The sequence below is a fragment of the Rhincodon typus genome, chromosome 28 (genome assembly GCF_021869965.1).
Source record: "Rhincodon typus isolate 14 chromosome 28, sRhiTyp1.1, whole genome shotgun sequence".
NCBI classification, from domain to species: Eukaryota; Metazoa; Chordata; class Chondrichthyes; order Orectolobiformes; family Rhincodontidae; genus Rhincodon; species Rhincodon typus.
The window spans coordinates 37,312,366-37,328,721 of NC_063359.1; the positions used below are offsets into that span (position 1 = coordinate 37,312,366).

At 44.6% G+C, this 16,356-nt stretch overlaps 1 protein-coding gene across 1 annotated transcript in view; it reads left to right on the forward strand.

The window, feature by feature from the left end:
- Nucleotides 1-16,356, forward strand: part of LOC109937100 (collagen alpha-1(XXVII) chain B-like) — a 298,313-nt gene that overhangs the window by 91,445 nt on the left and 190,512 nt on the right. Inside the window, exon 5 of the mRNA XM_048613403.1 lies at nt 6,863-6,916. Coding sequence (XP_048469360.1) covers nt 6,863-6,916 — 54 coding nt within the window. The remainder of the gene's footprint in view (nt 1-6,862; nt 6,917-16,356) is intronic.

The window sequence follows — 16,356 nt, forward strand, 5'->3', positions numbered from 1 at the left end:
AGCTCTACACTGTGTGGTCTCTGACTCCAGCATCTGCAGTTGCTACTATCTCCTTCTTCATCACTGCCAGAGTTGCAAAGGAAAAAAAAAACATTTCAAGGACCAGGCAGTTAATTGCAGATCTTGTTACAAAATTGTTTTATCCACCAAAAGAATTCTTTCTGTTCATACTGTGTGAGTATATCAAATTCTAGTGGCACCATTTTTCAAAAGTACTTGACACTTTTGAACTTCTTCATCCAAGTTCTTTATCAATGCTATGTCCAGAATGTTGATAATGAGGTGAATGCATTGAAATCAGCCAGAAATTCACCAAAGATCCTGAGATAGCGCCTTCCAAACCCGTAACCAGTTCCATCTAGAAGGACAAGGGCAGCAGATACATGGGAACAAAACATCCTGTAAGTTCCTCTTCAAGACAGCCACCATCCTGATTTGGAAATATATTGTCGTTTGTTCACTGTCACTGGGTCAAAATTCTGCAATTACCTTCCTAATGGCGTTGTGGGTCTATGTATAGCACATGGACTTCAGCGGTTCAAGAAGGCAGCTCACCCCCACCTTCTCATGGAGCAGCTAGAGCTCAGCCAGTGATGTCCATGTCCAATGTGTGAATAAAATTACTTTCATCTCCAGTGCTGCTGTTCTCCTGCTGTACCTGCACAGTGCTCAGTGTATGCAGCGCTATTTCACTGCCGACAATGGTACATGCAGCCTGTTTGTTTTGCCTAAAGACAGGCTGCCTCTTGAAGGAGAATAATATTGCTACAATGGGAGTTGTTGCAAACTGAGTGGCAGGGCATACAGAGAGATCCAAGCTGGCTAATGCGGTATGATACAGGTAAAGAAAGGTCACCCCCAAATTAAGTCCCCCCCCCCCCCCAATAGTGTTTGTTATTGTAATCACACTTTATTTTTCACTTTGTTCTTAAATTGCTGCATCACAAATGCAAGCATATAAACAAGGACCACAAACAGACGAGACAAGAGGAGGCCATTTGGCCCCTCAACCAGCTCTGCCATTTGATAAGATCATGGATGATCCAATTGTCACCTCAAATCGACATTCCTGCCTTCCACTTATTTCCCCCTTGCTTAACAGGGATCTACCCATCTCTGCCTTAAAAAGTATTGACAAATTCTGCTTCCACCACCTGTTTAGGACAAGAGTTCCAAAGACTCATGAACCTTTGAGAGAAAACAATTCTCCTCATCCCTGTTTTAATGAGCGACGCCTTATTTTTAAATCATGACTCCTGGTTCTAGATTCCTCCATAAGATGAAACATCTTCTCCACATCCACCCAGTCAGGATCTTATATGTATCAATCAAGTCATCTCTTGCTCATCTCGACCTTAGCCAATACGAGCCGATCTTTCCTCATAGGACAGCCACACACCCCTCCCCTTGCCCCATTTCAGGTATTAAACTGATAAAGCTTCTCTGAACTGCTCCTAATGCATTTATCTCCCTCCTTAGTCAGGTGACCAGTACTACTATACTCCAGATGTTGTCTCACCAAACCCCTATATAACTGAAGTATAACCTACTTTTGTAGGTAGGTACATTTGGAATGTTGTGAGCAGTTTTGAGCCCCGTACCTAAGGAAGGACATGCTCGCATTGGAGGGGGTCCAGAGGAGGTTTACAAGAATGATTCAGGGGATGAAGAGCTCACATGAGGAGCGGTTGAAGACTCTGGGTCTGCACTCGATGGAGTTTAAAAGGACGCCAGGAGATATGATTGGAATTTACAGAATACTGACAAGCCTGGATAGAGTAGATGTGGAGAAGATGCTTCCCGAGTAGGAAAGAATAGGAGCCGAGGGCATGGCCTCAGAGTGAAGGGATGACCCTTTAGGAACTGAGATGAGGAGGAATTTCTTCAGCCAGCGGGAGGTGAAACTGTAGAACCCATTGCTGCAGAGGCCTGCGGAGGCCAAACCACTGAGTGTATTTAAGACAGAGGTAGGTAGATTTTTGATTAATAAGGGGATCAAGGGTTACGGGGAGAAGGCAGGAGAATGGGGTTGAGAACAGATCAGTCATGATGGAATGCTGGAGTAGACCTGATGGGCTGAATGGCCTAATTCTGCTCCTATATCTTATGGCCTAGCAGTATTCAATTCTCCTCATAACAAATAACATTGTGTTAGCTTTCCTGAATGAAGCATTTCTTTAAGGTTGTTAAAAGGAATTGGAGGAATGAGTCGGAATGGTTAGGTTTGACTGTGCTGTGAACACAGCTGTCCAAAATTAATTTATCAAGTAAATGTTCAGAAAAAATATTGTTTATGCTCTTTAAACCTACAAAGTTGTTAATCAGAGGTGTGCTGGTCGCATTGCACATCTACACAGTCAAATTAAAGTTAGGATACTTACTCATTTTCACACCCTGGCCTCTGTTTCACTCCTGAGGTAAAATGTTATGTAGGAGGTTCAGTTTTTGAATTTTTGAAATTTTAAGCTCCCCTTACAAATCCCACTTTGGTTGAGAGATGATGAGCTCTCCATGTGAATTTTGGGCTATCGAGGATGATGAGTCTGTCAGCATTCACTGTCCATACACCTTGGATTGCAACCTCAAGATTCTGCATCTGCATATTTAAACACAGAAGTACAGAAAAATCTGCCTGTAATTCTCTGCAGAATGCATTGTTCGAGTCCCTTATAGATTGTAACCAATTAGAAGTCAGTGAATTGACGGGAACTTTGATTTTTCTGGCAGCAGTCTGGGTACAAATGCAGCAAAACTGTTAGACATTGTTAAATCAATGTTTTCAGTTTTGCAGTAAGTTCATAATTCCCTATTCCTGACAAAACAAGTTTTATATGTGTAGAATGTAAAATTTTCCCATCCCTAGTGACCTTGACAGAGTTGATCCCAGATGCTGCGCCTGGCAGCTGTTTATAATAACATTTGAATAGCATTAACAGATCACACAGTATGACATTAAGTGGAGCCCTGTCTGTAGTGACTGTAACAAGGTCAGGCAGCAGGACCTCATAGATTAGGAGTTCCCTGATTGGGGCTGTTACCCTGGTCCAATCAGGGAGCCCTGGCTGACAGATAAAAAGATGGAGTGTCAGGTGCACTCTGGGACCTGACTCTGAATGAGGCAGTACTGTAGTCATGGACTGTTCATGTAAATAAAGGGTAACAGGACACCGACCTCTGTAGACTTATTTCAGTGTCAAGTACTAGAGCCTTGGCTGACACCTGCTAGGATGACATATTGGGTGAGTATGTCGAGGAATTGCTTTGACCCTCCTTTATTTCACAGAATCACAACAGTGCCCTGTTGAGTCTGCACTGACCCTCAAAAGAGCGTCCCCACCCACCCCAACATTTCCCATGCCGAATCCACCTAACCTGTACATCCCTGAACGCTGTGGGCAATTTAGCATGGCCAGTCCCATGCAGACACAGGGAGAATGTGCAAACTCCACACAGACAGTCGCGTGAGGGTGGGATCGAACCTGGGGCCCTGGCGCTATAAGGTAGCAGTGCTAACCGCTGAGCCTCCGTGACACCCTCCTCTTTCTCCACACCCGCCAACAACCATGTGCTCATTGATCGCCACAAGTGAAAATCAAATTTTACACCTGTAAACCAACGGTTGTATTTTCTGAACAAGGGTCCCGAGCCGAAACGTCAACTTTCCTGCTCCTCTGATGCTGCCTGGCCTGCTGTGTTCCTCCAGCTCCACACTGTGTTATCTCTGACTCCAGCATTGGCAGTTCTTGCTATATCTGAGTGAGTTATAACCCCACTGCGAAGCCTTTTCTAAGGAATTCCACCTTGAAGAAGTTATCCTCTTCCCTCTGGAAAGACCTCAGTGGATCTCTCTCCCGCTGCAACCCTCTGGTAATCTCCTCAGCCCTGAACTTGCTCAACCACATACTGAATCAGACCAGGTACTACAGCCACATCGCCTTTCTCAGTACCTGCCTACGGGTTGTATTTTGATTCTGTTTTCACAAAAATCACAACTACTACAGTGCTGAAGGAGCCCATTCAGGCCAGTAGTGGCTAAAATGGCTTTGAATCTGTTAAATTCTCACCCTAGGCCTCTCAATAAAGAGGCAGAAATTCCAGCGAAAAGTGGACAGAACCTCATCTTTTACTTGAACAGATGGAATATTTCACTGGCTGGAATGGTACTGACTTGCAGAGATACTCCAGTGTCATTATAATGTCCTACTTCGGAGCCAGATGTTACACAGTCTGAAATGAGATGAACCTCAAGTTTGACTTAAAGGTCACTTAAACATGACCACAGACAAACCACATGCCTGTCATCTCTAGCTGCAATATGCAGCTGTGGATTTCATCAACTTAACCAGTGGAACCTGAGATACAGTAGATTGTTTGGAGTTGGAAGGAGAAACGGGCAAGGTTCTGCAACACACTGTAATCTCTCTATACTTCCAAGGTCAAGTCAAGTTGCTACAGTCTTACCAGACTATAGGGCTGCTCTCTCATTAGACAGAGAGACAACTGGTGGTGATTTAACCAGAGGACCACCATGTGAGGGGAGAGAGGTTGAGAAGCAGAGTTCTTTGGGGGTCAACCTCAGCTGGTGTAGGAATTGAACCATGTTGTTGGTATCACACTGCTTTGCAAACCATCCAGCCAACTGAGCTAAACCGACCCTTAGAGTAGAGCAGTAATGAAGAAAGCATGTCTTTGCTCAAGTTGATTTAATGAGCATGCACTGTTGAGTGTATACAATGGAATGCATGCCATCAATCACTCTAGCAAAAGCACTCTCCAGTACATTACCATCTTAGTCTTAATATTGAACCACACTAAAAAATACTTCAACTTATGATGATTGAAATAAAAGCTTATTGAAAACATGGCCATGTTGTACAATGCTTGGTTTGAGTTGTTTTATCTGGTATTTAGACTTGTATACATAATAAAACTACATATCTTTGTTGACAGTGTGGACATATTGGGCTGAATGGCCTCCTTCTATGCTGTAAATGTCTGTGTCTATGATGTATACTTCATATTAATGTATGTATGTTGCCACATTCATTTATATGTGTTTAAACCAAAAAAGCAAAGAGAAATGTTACCACCTTATATTTGCACAGGTATCAATTAAATAATTACTCAAGGTGCAATATTGCAGAGTCATAAAGTCATTCGGGATGGAAACGGACCCTTCGGTCCAACGAGTCCATGCCGACCATAATCCCGAATTAAACTAGTCCCACCTGCCTGCGCTTGGCCCATATCCCTCCAAACGTTTCTTATTCATGAACTTATCTAAATATCTTTTAAACGTTGTAACTGTACCCACATCCACCATTTCTACTGGAAGTTCATTCCACAAACAAACCACTCTCTGTGTAAAAAAGTTGACCCTCATGTTTTTTTTTAAATCTTTCACCTCTCACCTTAAAAATATGCCCCCAAAGTCTTGAAATCCCCCACCCTGAGGAAGGGACACCTGCCATTCTATACCCTGATCTATACCCCTCATTAATTTATAAACCTCTATTAGGTCAACTCACAATCTCCTATGCGCCAGTGGAAAAAGTCCCAGCCTATACAGCCTCTCCTTATAACTCAAAGCTTCTATTCCTGGCAACTTCCTGGTAAATGTCTTCTGAAGCCTCTCCAGCTTAATAATATTTTTACTATAACAGGGAGACCATAACTGGACAGAAAGTGTAGGGTGTAGAGGAGGCTACTAACATAACTCCTCAGAGGCCAGCATCCCATCACCATTCACTCTTTATTTACAAATGCATTGCCTTTGACAATAGCACCGCCTCTCACCAGTATCCCTGACATTCATGCTTTTGTGTCAGCCAGGGCTCCCTGATTGGACCAGATTTACAGCCCCAATGTGGGAACTCACATTCTGTGATGTCCCGCTGGGGGACCCCGCAACAATCCTGACAGCTACAACTGGAGTTTTGAGTGCAGTTTTGGTTGACTTGCCTCAGGAAGAATATACTTATAGGGGCCGTCTTGTAGAGCAGATGTAGAGTCCTTACCCTGGGATCAAGAGGCCTGAGTTCAAGCCCCACTTGCTCCAGAGCTGTGTGGTAATGTTTCTGAGCGGGTTAATTAAAGGGAAAAGAAAAGAATATTCTTGCCCTGAAGGGAGTGCAGTGAAGGTTTATTCATTGGTCCTTAGGAGGTAGGGATTATCCCGTGAGAAATTGAATGGACCAGACCTACCTTTCCAGGAGGTTTGAAGAATTGAAAGTGATCTAATTGAGCCGTAAAAAATTCTTCAGGGGCTTGAGATGTTTTCCCTCTGCTTGAAGAACACAGGGGCTATAGAATAAGGAGGCTGCCTTTTAAGTACAGAGATGAAAATCTTCTTCATCTAAGAATTCTCAACTGCAGAAAGTAGCAGCTGCTCAGTCAGAGAGTACATTCAGTACAGAGGCCGGGCAATTTTTTTGGGTGCTTTGAGAATGAAGGAATATCGGGATTGTGTGCGAAGGTGATGATAAGGTAAAAGATTAGTGACTGTTGCTGAATGACAGAGAATGCTCAAGGGGCTGAATGACCTATTCCTACTCCCATTTCTTGTGCTCCGATTTTCTAATGATCATTAGAGTAAGAGCTCTGTATTGACGAATAATTAGAATTATGAGTGAAACAAGGAACTGTGGATGCTGGAAATCTGAAACAAAAACAGAAATTGCTGGAGAAGCTCAGCAGGTCTGGCAGCATCTGTGGAGAGAAAGCAGAGTTAATGTTTTGAGTCCAGTGACTCTTGATCAGAGCTGATTCTGATGGGAGTTATAAAATGCGTTTAATCTGATGCGAAGCAAGCTGTCCATGTGAGATTCATGTAATTTGATTTCTTTGTGTTTTTATTCACTAGGGACGCCAAGGACCACATGGAAACCCGGGTCGCCCTGGTCCTCCTGGTGTAAAGGTTGGTGCTTTCTTCAAAATGATTACCTTTGCTCATACAGAACTTGAGTGTTGCTTTAAAAAGACATTCTTTGACAAAGCTTTACATCTTACATGTATCAGGACAGTTTGCAAGAATACCACTGTAAAAGAGAACACATTTTATATTGAATGTTAATAGTGCTACTTGCATGGTGCTGTCTCCATGCCCAATTAATTGTCACTCCTATCTGATAGGGTATAAAATGTTGTTCTCCTTTTCATTGGTATTCTTACAAATATCCTGATGAGTGTAAGGCAAAAACTTTTGAAATAAAGTGTGTTCCTTCAGCAATCTGTGACGTGACGTTTGGCTTCACTGTTGTTCTTTGCAATCATTGTATTTCTGTTAACAAAGGTATTGCATATTGTAAATATTCCTAACGTCTTCCTGTTTCCCTGAACTGCATTATCTTCCAAACTATGGCAAAGGTTTGCAATAGCATCAATTTGGATTGTTCCATATCACTCCATTCTTCCAGATGAATCCGTCCAGGAGTCCGGCTGGGATTTTGCTGGGAAAAGTAATAGAATCCACTCGATGCTAGTGCCCATCCACTCGGTTCCAGGTTGCCCTTCTAAGAGCTAGGAACCCCACCCATCCCCAGACCAAATCTCATGAAACCAAGAGAGCAGAGCCTGAGGTGGCAACTGTTCTACAAAGGAGGGGGCCCTGCCTCCCAGCCTCAGGAGTGACCTGGCATATTGGTTATGTTTGATACACTGAGAGACCTGACATGCAGTGGCTTTCATAAGGAGCAGACAGGTTGGCACTTGGCTAAAGTGGGGGGAGATCCGAATCCCAAACACAAGTCTGTAACGCTTTACTCCATGATAAAGTACGTTGGAGCGAACCCGCAGGGGGGGTTGGTGGGGGGTCAAAGGAGACTGAATAGGGTCTCAATGGGGATGATTTCCTCCTGCCTCTCATGCTCACTAAAAACCCACCCTGCGCTGTAAGGACAGCAGCTGGCATCATCCAGAAACAGCAGCAACGAGAGAGCACTTCTGTACCAGGCACAGTTTGGACGTAAGGTTCATCGCCAGTGTGAGGTTGGAAAGTGTAGACCCCCTGTTTATCTCCAAATTGTGGGATTGTGACAGTGCGGAGAGCAACAGGAACCAGAGCCGCCCCCCAACCTCGCCCACCCGCCCCCCCGCCTCCTCCATACGTTTCAGTTTTGCAATAACTGCAAGGATAGAACTAAATTTAAATAGATTCTGACTTTATGCAACACCGTTAAAAAGGATTTAAGGAAAATGGTAATTAGTTAAGATCCACTGTTACCCATTTCACTCCACAGTATTATCACACAGGCTGGTGGGTTGTTTTCAGACTGAGATGAGGAGAAGTTGCCCCACTCAAAGGGTTGTGGAATTCTCTACTCTACAAAGCTGTAGATACTTAGACATGAGGGATTTCTAAGGTAAAGGTTGATGGATCAAGTATGAAGGTGCTGAATGAGATGGCAGGCTGAAAGGGCCAAATGCCTGATCCAGCTCCTTTTTTTTTCAGTTCGTAAAATCTCGAAAGTCCACACCTGCCCAGACCCACTCCCCTACCCTATCCCTGTAACTCCACATTTCCCATGGCTAACCCACCTAGCCTGCACGTCCCTGGACCCTATGGGGCAATTTAGCATGGCCAATCCACCCCAACCTGCACATCTTTGGACTGTGGGAGGAAACCGGAGCACCTGGAGGGAACCCACGCAGACACGGGGAGAATGTGCAAACTCCACACAGGCAGTCGCCCGAGGGTGGAATCGAACCCCAGTCCCTGGCACTGTGAGGCAGCAGTGCTAATGACTGAGCTCACTGTTTTCTGAATGGCTACAAATTCAAAACATGACCTTCATGTAGAGGTCTCTCAGGAAACCCAAAACATAGAAAGAACTACTTGTGATAGGGGCATACGAATCGTTAGCGATGAGGAAAGATTAATTCATCAGCAAGATTATGTTCAGAATGATCCAAGTTCCTACAGGGAGATGGGAACCACTGGAAGCTGATAAATGGTGTGTTGCTGGTTGTGTTTGGTTGCAAGCCCAGCATTGGCTGTTAATTTGGGAATCAATGACCTGCTCTTCCCAGTCCAGGAATTGGAATTTGGCAGACAAGACAGGAAAAACAGCTTTGAACAAATACAAAGGGGAAGCATAAAAGCGACCACTTTTATTCCCAAATTTATTTCCACACTGGTGGACGCTTAAACTTGACTTAAATTTATAGTGGAAGTCGCGTGTGGTTTGTTGGCTAGCCTTTGCTGCGGATTTCACAATGTTGGTGTTCAGACAAGCCGCAGCTCCTGGTGGGTCCTGGGGAATGTTGTGGAGCAAAGAGACCTTGGATTGCACGTTTGTAGTTCCTTGAAAGTGGAGTCGCAGGTAGATAGGATAGTGAAGGAGGCATTTGGTACGCTTGCCTTTATTGGTCAGTGCATTGAGTATAGGAGTAGGGAGGTCATGTTGTAGCTGTACAGGACATTGGTTAGGTCACTTTTGGAATACTGCATGCAATTCTAGTCTCCCTGCTATAGCGAGGATGTTGTGAAACTTGAAAGGGTTCAGAAAAGATTTACAAGGATGTTGCCAGGGTTGGAGGGTTTGAGCTATAGGGAGATGCTGAATAGGCTGGGGCTATTTTCTCTGGAGCACCGGAGGCTGAGGGGTGACCTTATAGAGGTTTATAAAATCATGAGGGGCATGGATAGGGTGAATGGGGTTGGGGGAAGTCCAAAAGTAGAGGGCATAGGTTTAAGGTGAGAGGGGAAAATATAAAAGGGTCCTAAGGGGTAACTGTTTCACGCAGAGGGTGGTGTGTGTATGGAACGAGCTGCCAGAGGAAGTGGTGGAGGCTGGTACAATTACAACATTTAAAAGGCATCTGGATGGATACATGAATAGGAAGGGTTTAGAGGGATATGGACCAAATGCTGGCAAACGGGACTAGATTAATTTAGGATACCTGGTCGGCTTGGACAAGTTGGACCGAAGGGTCTGTTTGCATACACTTCCCGTGTCTGTGTGGGTTTCCTCTGGGTTTTCCCGTTTCCTCCCACAGCCCAAAGATGTGCAGGTTAGGGTGGATTGGCCGTGCTAAATTGCCCCAGGGATGTGCAGGCTAGGTGGGTTAGCCATGGGGAATGCAGGGTTACAGGGATGGGCTGGAGGGTGGGTCTGGGTGGGATGCTGTTTGGAGGGTTGGTGTGGACTTGATGGGCTGAATGGCCTGTTCCACCTGTGGGGATTCTATGAAAAATTTTTAATCAGAGAGGCGTGAGTCTTTGTAATTCTTCCTCACAGAGCAATGGGGTTAGAGTTAATGTGTATGCTTAAGGTGAAGATAGATTGACATTTTCTTTATTCAAGTATCTCAGGTGATTGGGTAGGGGCTGCGCGTGGAGTTGAGTTAGTAAACAGATTGGTGGCCCTGATCTTAATGAATGGCAGAGAGAGTAGGCTGGAGGAACTGAGCACCCTGATTCATACATTCGCACATTTTCACTTGTCAGTTTGCCAGTGAGGGAGGAAGAAAGATCCTTTTGGGAAGGAAAAGGGATATTGTTGCTGTTAGTCCCAGCATCTGTGCAGGTATTGGAAAGGACACTATTAGCTGCAGACACCCATCCAGATTGAGTTTTTTTTTGTTGCCGATTCTCATTAAAGATGGCCACACGTTCTGTGACAACATAAGCATTGATGCCAAAGGCTGAAAAGGCTGCTTCTTGCTAACTGTTCTTACAGGCCAGTGTTGAGGTTTTTCTAACATTGTCAATACTGTGCACCTGAAACCTCAAGCATTATTACTCAAGTGTTTGTCATTGTGAACAAACCCACAGCAGTTTCTCAGAACAGGAGATTATTTACGAGGATTGAAATATACTCATCATCTTACTGCATGACAAATTGGATAGGAGATAGATATTCAGACTGCCGTCCTGGAGTATTCCTTTCACCAATAAGGTGACAGATTTCCTTTCAATGTTAAGAAGTAATTGCTCCAGGGGAACTTGTAATTGCTGGGGCTCCCTGTATTTACTGCCTTTGTCCTTCTCGTTAGTAAATGCCATGGGTGTGGAAGGTGCTGTTCCAGGATCTTGGTGAATTTCTGCAGGGCATCTTGCAGATGGCACACACTGCCGCTGCTTTGCAAATGCAAAAGGACGTGAATATTCAAGGTCAGAAATGACGTGACACCAGGGTTATAGTCCAACAGGTTTATTTGAAATCTGCTGTGAAAGCTTGTGATGCCAAATAAACCTGTTGGACTATAACCTGGTGTCATGTCATTTCTGACCTTGTCCACCCCAGTCCAACACTGGCACCTCCACATGGTAAATATTCGAAATGGTGGATGTGGTTCCAGTCAAGCCTCTGGTTTACCCTGGATGGTGCTGCTGAGCCTATTGAGTGTTGTTGGAGCCGCACTGATCCAGGCAAATAGGGAGTGTTCCTTCACACTCCCGACTTGTGCCTTGAAGGTATTGGACTGTCTTTGGCTGAATTACTTACTGCAGCATTCCCAGCCTCTGACTTGCTCTTGTAGGCACTGTATTTATATGGCTGATCCAGTTTGATTTCTGATCAGTGACAACCTTCAGGATGGGGGATTTGGTGATGGTAACACTGAATGTCAGGGGGCAGGGGTTAGGTTCCGTCTTGTCGGAGATGGTCGTTATATGGCACTCGTGTGATGTGAATAGCACTGCACTTGTCAGCCCCAAGCCTGGATATTGTCCAGATCTTGTTGCATGTGAACATGGACTGCTTCAGTATCTGAGGAGTCATGAATGGTGCTGAACGTTGTGCAATCATTGGCGAACATCCTCAATTCTGACCTTATGATGGAGGGAAGGTCATTGATGAAGCAGCTGAAGATGGTTGGGCCTGGGACACTACCCTGAGGAACTCCTGCAGAGATGACCTGGAGTTGAGATGACAAGCAGCATCCCATTACTTGAATTTTGAACTAGTTCACGCAGCTGCAATTGTGACAATTGTGGTTTGCAAAATAAAGCATTCACAGTAAGCTTGTTCCCTGTCTGTACAGAGAAGGAGATAACAAGGATAACAGAAATTTCTGAAGAAGGGTCTAGGCCCGAAACGTCAACTTTCCTGCTCCTGTGATGCTGCTTGGCCTGCTGTGTTCATCCAGCTCTACACCTTGTTATCTCAGATTCTCCAGCATCTGCAGTTCCTACTATCTCTGTACAGAGAAGGAGTTGATTGCAGAATCTGCTGGAAGGACACAAATATTTTTGTGTGAGAAATATGAAATAACTTTGTTTATTGACTAGATTGGTAATCTGTCTCTGGAAGGGATTTGCTTAATGATAGGTATACTTCAATAGATACCTAACCGCTTGGGGATTGAAAAAATGTGATCATTTGAAATTTGGTAAATTTAACATTTATTGTGGTCAGAGCAAGATGAAACGATTTGACAACGTGGCTCACTTTTCAGCAATATAATTGAAAAAGAGTTTGTTCAAAAGAATGTAACCTCTAGTTAATTGCTTCAGGTCCTGCTCTGATTGAATTGCATGCTTAGAATGGAAGCCTGTTTCGGTACAGGGTGTGTTTTCTCTCAACTGAGGCTCAAGGGACCAGGAACTGATTGAGGTTCAAAACCCAATTCAGGAGTTTAATCGTAAATTCGATGCTGATAGCGAATGGCAGTGCAGAGGGAGTGCCGCACTTTTGGAGATCCCTTCTTCTGGGTGAAATGCGAAGGTGAGGCACTGTCTACCCTCTCAAACGAGCATAACAGATCCCATGGTACTGCTTTGAAAATGAGTAGGGAATTGAAGAATGGGGGTGGGATGGTATCTTACAGAAAATTCCGGCAGGACTAGACAGTGGGAACGCAGAAAGGATGTTCCTGGTGACTGGGGAGTCCAGAACCAGGGGTCACAGGTTGTGGATACCTCTTACGCTGTTTAGGACTGAGATGAGGAGAAATGTCTTCACCCAGAGAGTGGGGAGCCTGTGGAATTCTCTGCCGCAGAAAGTGGTTGAGGCCAAATGTTGAATGTTTTCATGAAGGAATTTGATACAGTTTTTAGGACTAAAGAGGTCAAAGGGTTTGGGGAGAAAGTGGGAACAGGGGACTGAGTTGAATGATCGGCCCTGATCATATTGTATGATGGAGCAGACACAAAGGGCCGAAGACTACTCTTGCTGCTAGTTTCTTTGTTTTAATGTTTCTCCATGGTGCCTTGGCCAATATTCACAACTCAATCAACACTACTGAAACAGATCATCTGTTTGAGATCGTGTTACTGTGGGTAGGGGTTTGCCATGCACAAATTGGCTGCCATGGTACCTTTATTACAATATTGGCTGCACATCAGATATCCTTCACTGGCTGTAAAGTGCTCTGGGATAACCTGTGGGTGTGAGTAAATCCTCGTCTCTTTTTCGATATTCATAAAATACGCAATCAGGCAGACTGTGTTGGACGTGAATGTTTGCACACGTGTTTTTGTCTGGTGTGTGTGTGTGTGTGTGTGTGTGTGTCAGTCTGTCTGTCTGTGTGTGTGTGAGTCTGTCTGTCTTTCTGTGTGTGTGCGAGTCTGTCTGTCTGTGTGTGTGTGTGCGAGTCTGTCTGTGTGTGTGTGTGTGTGTATGTGTGAATGCATGTGTGTGTGTCTGTGTGAATGTGTGTGTGGGTGGGTGTGTGTGTATACCTCAATATACCAGCTAGTCTCTGAGGCATGTGTTGCATTTCATGTGTAATCTAATGTCATCTTACAAATTATAGCAGTGACCTGTTCGCAACGTATAATGTTTTGTTCGTAAAGTCACAAGAGTAATCAGCAATTAGTTTCAACAATTTTACCCTCTCAAATCTGAGTGCCATCACACAGAGAGGAGCGGAGTGGTTCGTGTAGAGAGCTAGTATGCGTGCGATTGGCTGAACGGTTGCCTTCTGCGGTCAGTTCATTCTGTGATAAATGCAGTAGTTTAATGAGTTCAAAGATCTGAGCTACAGCACAGATTTGGATGTTCAGAATCGCCACGCCCCATTCATTTTTCTTTTGGAGTAAGTTAGCTTGAGGTGAAGTAGTCCAGATTGTAGGTTTGACTGGATTGGAAATTTCTATCCCAACAATAATTTTTCCTCACTTTTTCCCAGTTTGACAGTAGTCTGTAAGGGGAGGAAAAAAAGCCTCCTGGAACTCACATCGTTTCATAGGTTTATCATAGTCTTGATTGAAAGTTCAAATAATGCCAAGAAATTGCTTAGGTGAATAATGAGCCAAGTCCTTGTCTGGAGGGAATCATTTTCACTGATTTTCTTCTGTGCAGTTAAATGAATTGTCTCATGCCGAGTGTTTTGCGATTGTGTTTTTTGAAGACTTTCTTCCATTATCATACGCATCATCTTCCTTTGTTTTTGCTGAGCTAAAATGAGTTGCAGCACTTGGTCTACAAATTCAAATCTTTTCCAACGCCTGTTATATGTGCTCAGGAAATTGATTGTAACACTAAATTCTGTTAGCTTCCAAGTGTAGTTCAAACTATTTGAATGGTGGCCAAATTTGCAAACCATGCAGGAAGTGGCTGATGATATTACATCACTGACTGCATGTATGGCGAGAATTCCTTGATAAAACTGAGATAAAATTGAATGCTTTGTCAAATAGATCTAAAGATCATTAAGTTTGCAAGAAATAGTAGAATTAAAATTCCAGTGATGTCAATGTGAAATCATGATCTGACAGAGTAGCAGTTACACAACTGACTACAAAGACTCCAGCATCGACAGTTCTTACTATCTCTGACTACAAAGGTGACTCCAAATGGGATGATATAAAGCTAAAAACTAGATGAAAGTCCTGGCTGGGGAAAGGAGGTGAAAGTAGCACTGCTGGCTTTTTTTTTGTGAGATAGTCTGCATCCTACCCCCAGTTCAATGACTCTGCGGTGGGTTCGGGAGGGCTGAGATTGAAGTAATGCACAGCCACTGAAGACCAATTTGGTGGAAGCTAATTGGGATTTTCCAGATTCCAATCAGGTAGCATCCTTGATCCTGGCAGCAGACCAGGTCATCAAGGCTCTGGGCAAGCTCAGAGGGCACCTCCATGACTACTCAGGTTTAGTAGCAGATCGGTCACTCTAAAACACACACACACACACACACACACACAGACACAAATGCTCACGCACACACACGCACACACACACATAGAAACAGACGCATAGACACAGACAAGCACACAGACACAAACACACACACTCTCGCACACAGACACAGATGCGCACACACACACAAACACACAGACACAAATGCTCACATGCACACACACACACACACAAACACACGCACGCGCGTGCACACACACACACACACACACACACACACACACACTTAGACACAGATGCACAGACACACAAGCACACAGACACAAACTCACACACTCTTGCACACAGACACAGATGCACACACACACAAATGCACACACACAGACACAGACGCACACACATAGACACAGACGCACAGACACACACAAGCACACAGACACAAATGCTCACACACACACACAAGCACACAGACACAAACACACACACTCCCGCACACAGACACAGATGCACACACACACAAACACACAGACACAAATGCTCGCACACACACGCACACACAAACACACAGACACAAATGCTCACGCAGACACAAATGCTCACACACACACATACTCTCGCTTACACACACACACTCTTGCGCACACGCGCAGACACACACAAGCACACAGACACAAACACACACACTCTCGCACACAGACACAGATGCACACACACACACGAACACACAGACACAAATGCTCACATGCACACACACACACAAACGCGCGCACGCACACACACACACACACTTAGACACAGACACACACAAGCACACAGACACAAACTCACACACTCTCGCGCACAGACACAGATGCACACACACACACAGACACAAATTCTCACACACGCACACACACACACAGACACAGATGCACACACATAGACACAGACGCACATACACACACAAGCACACAGACACAAATGCTCACACACACACATACTCTCGCTTACACACACACACACTCGCACACACACACAGACACAGACACACACACACACACACTCGCACACAGACACAGATGCGCACACACACAAACACACAGACACAAATGCTCACATGCACACACACACACGCATGCACACACACACACACTCTCATGCACACACACACACACAGACACTGACGCACAGACACACACAAGCACACAGACACAAACTCGCACACAGACACAGATGCACACACACACAAACACACAGACACAAATGCTCACATGCACACACACACACAAACACACGCGCGCGCGCGAACACACACACACACTTAGACACAGACACACACAAGCACACAGACACA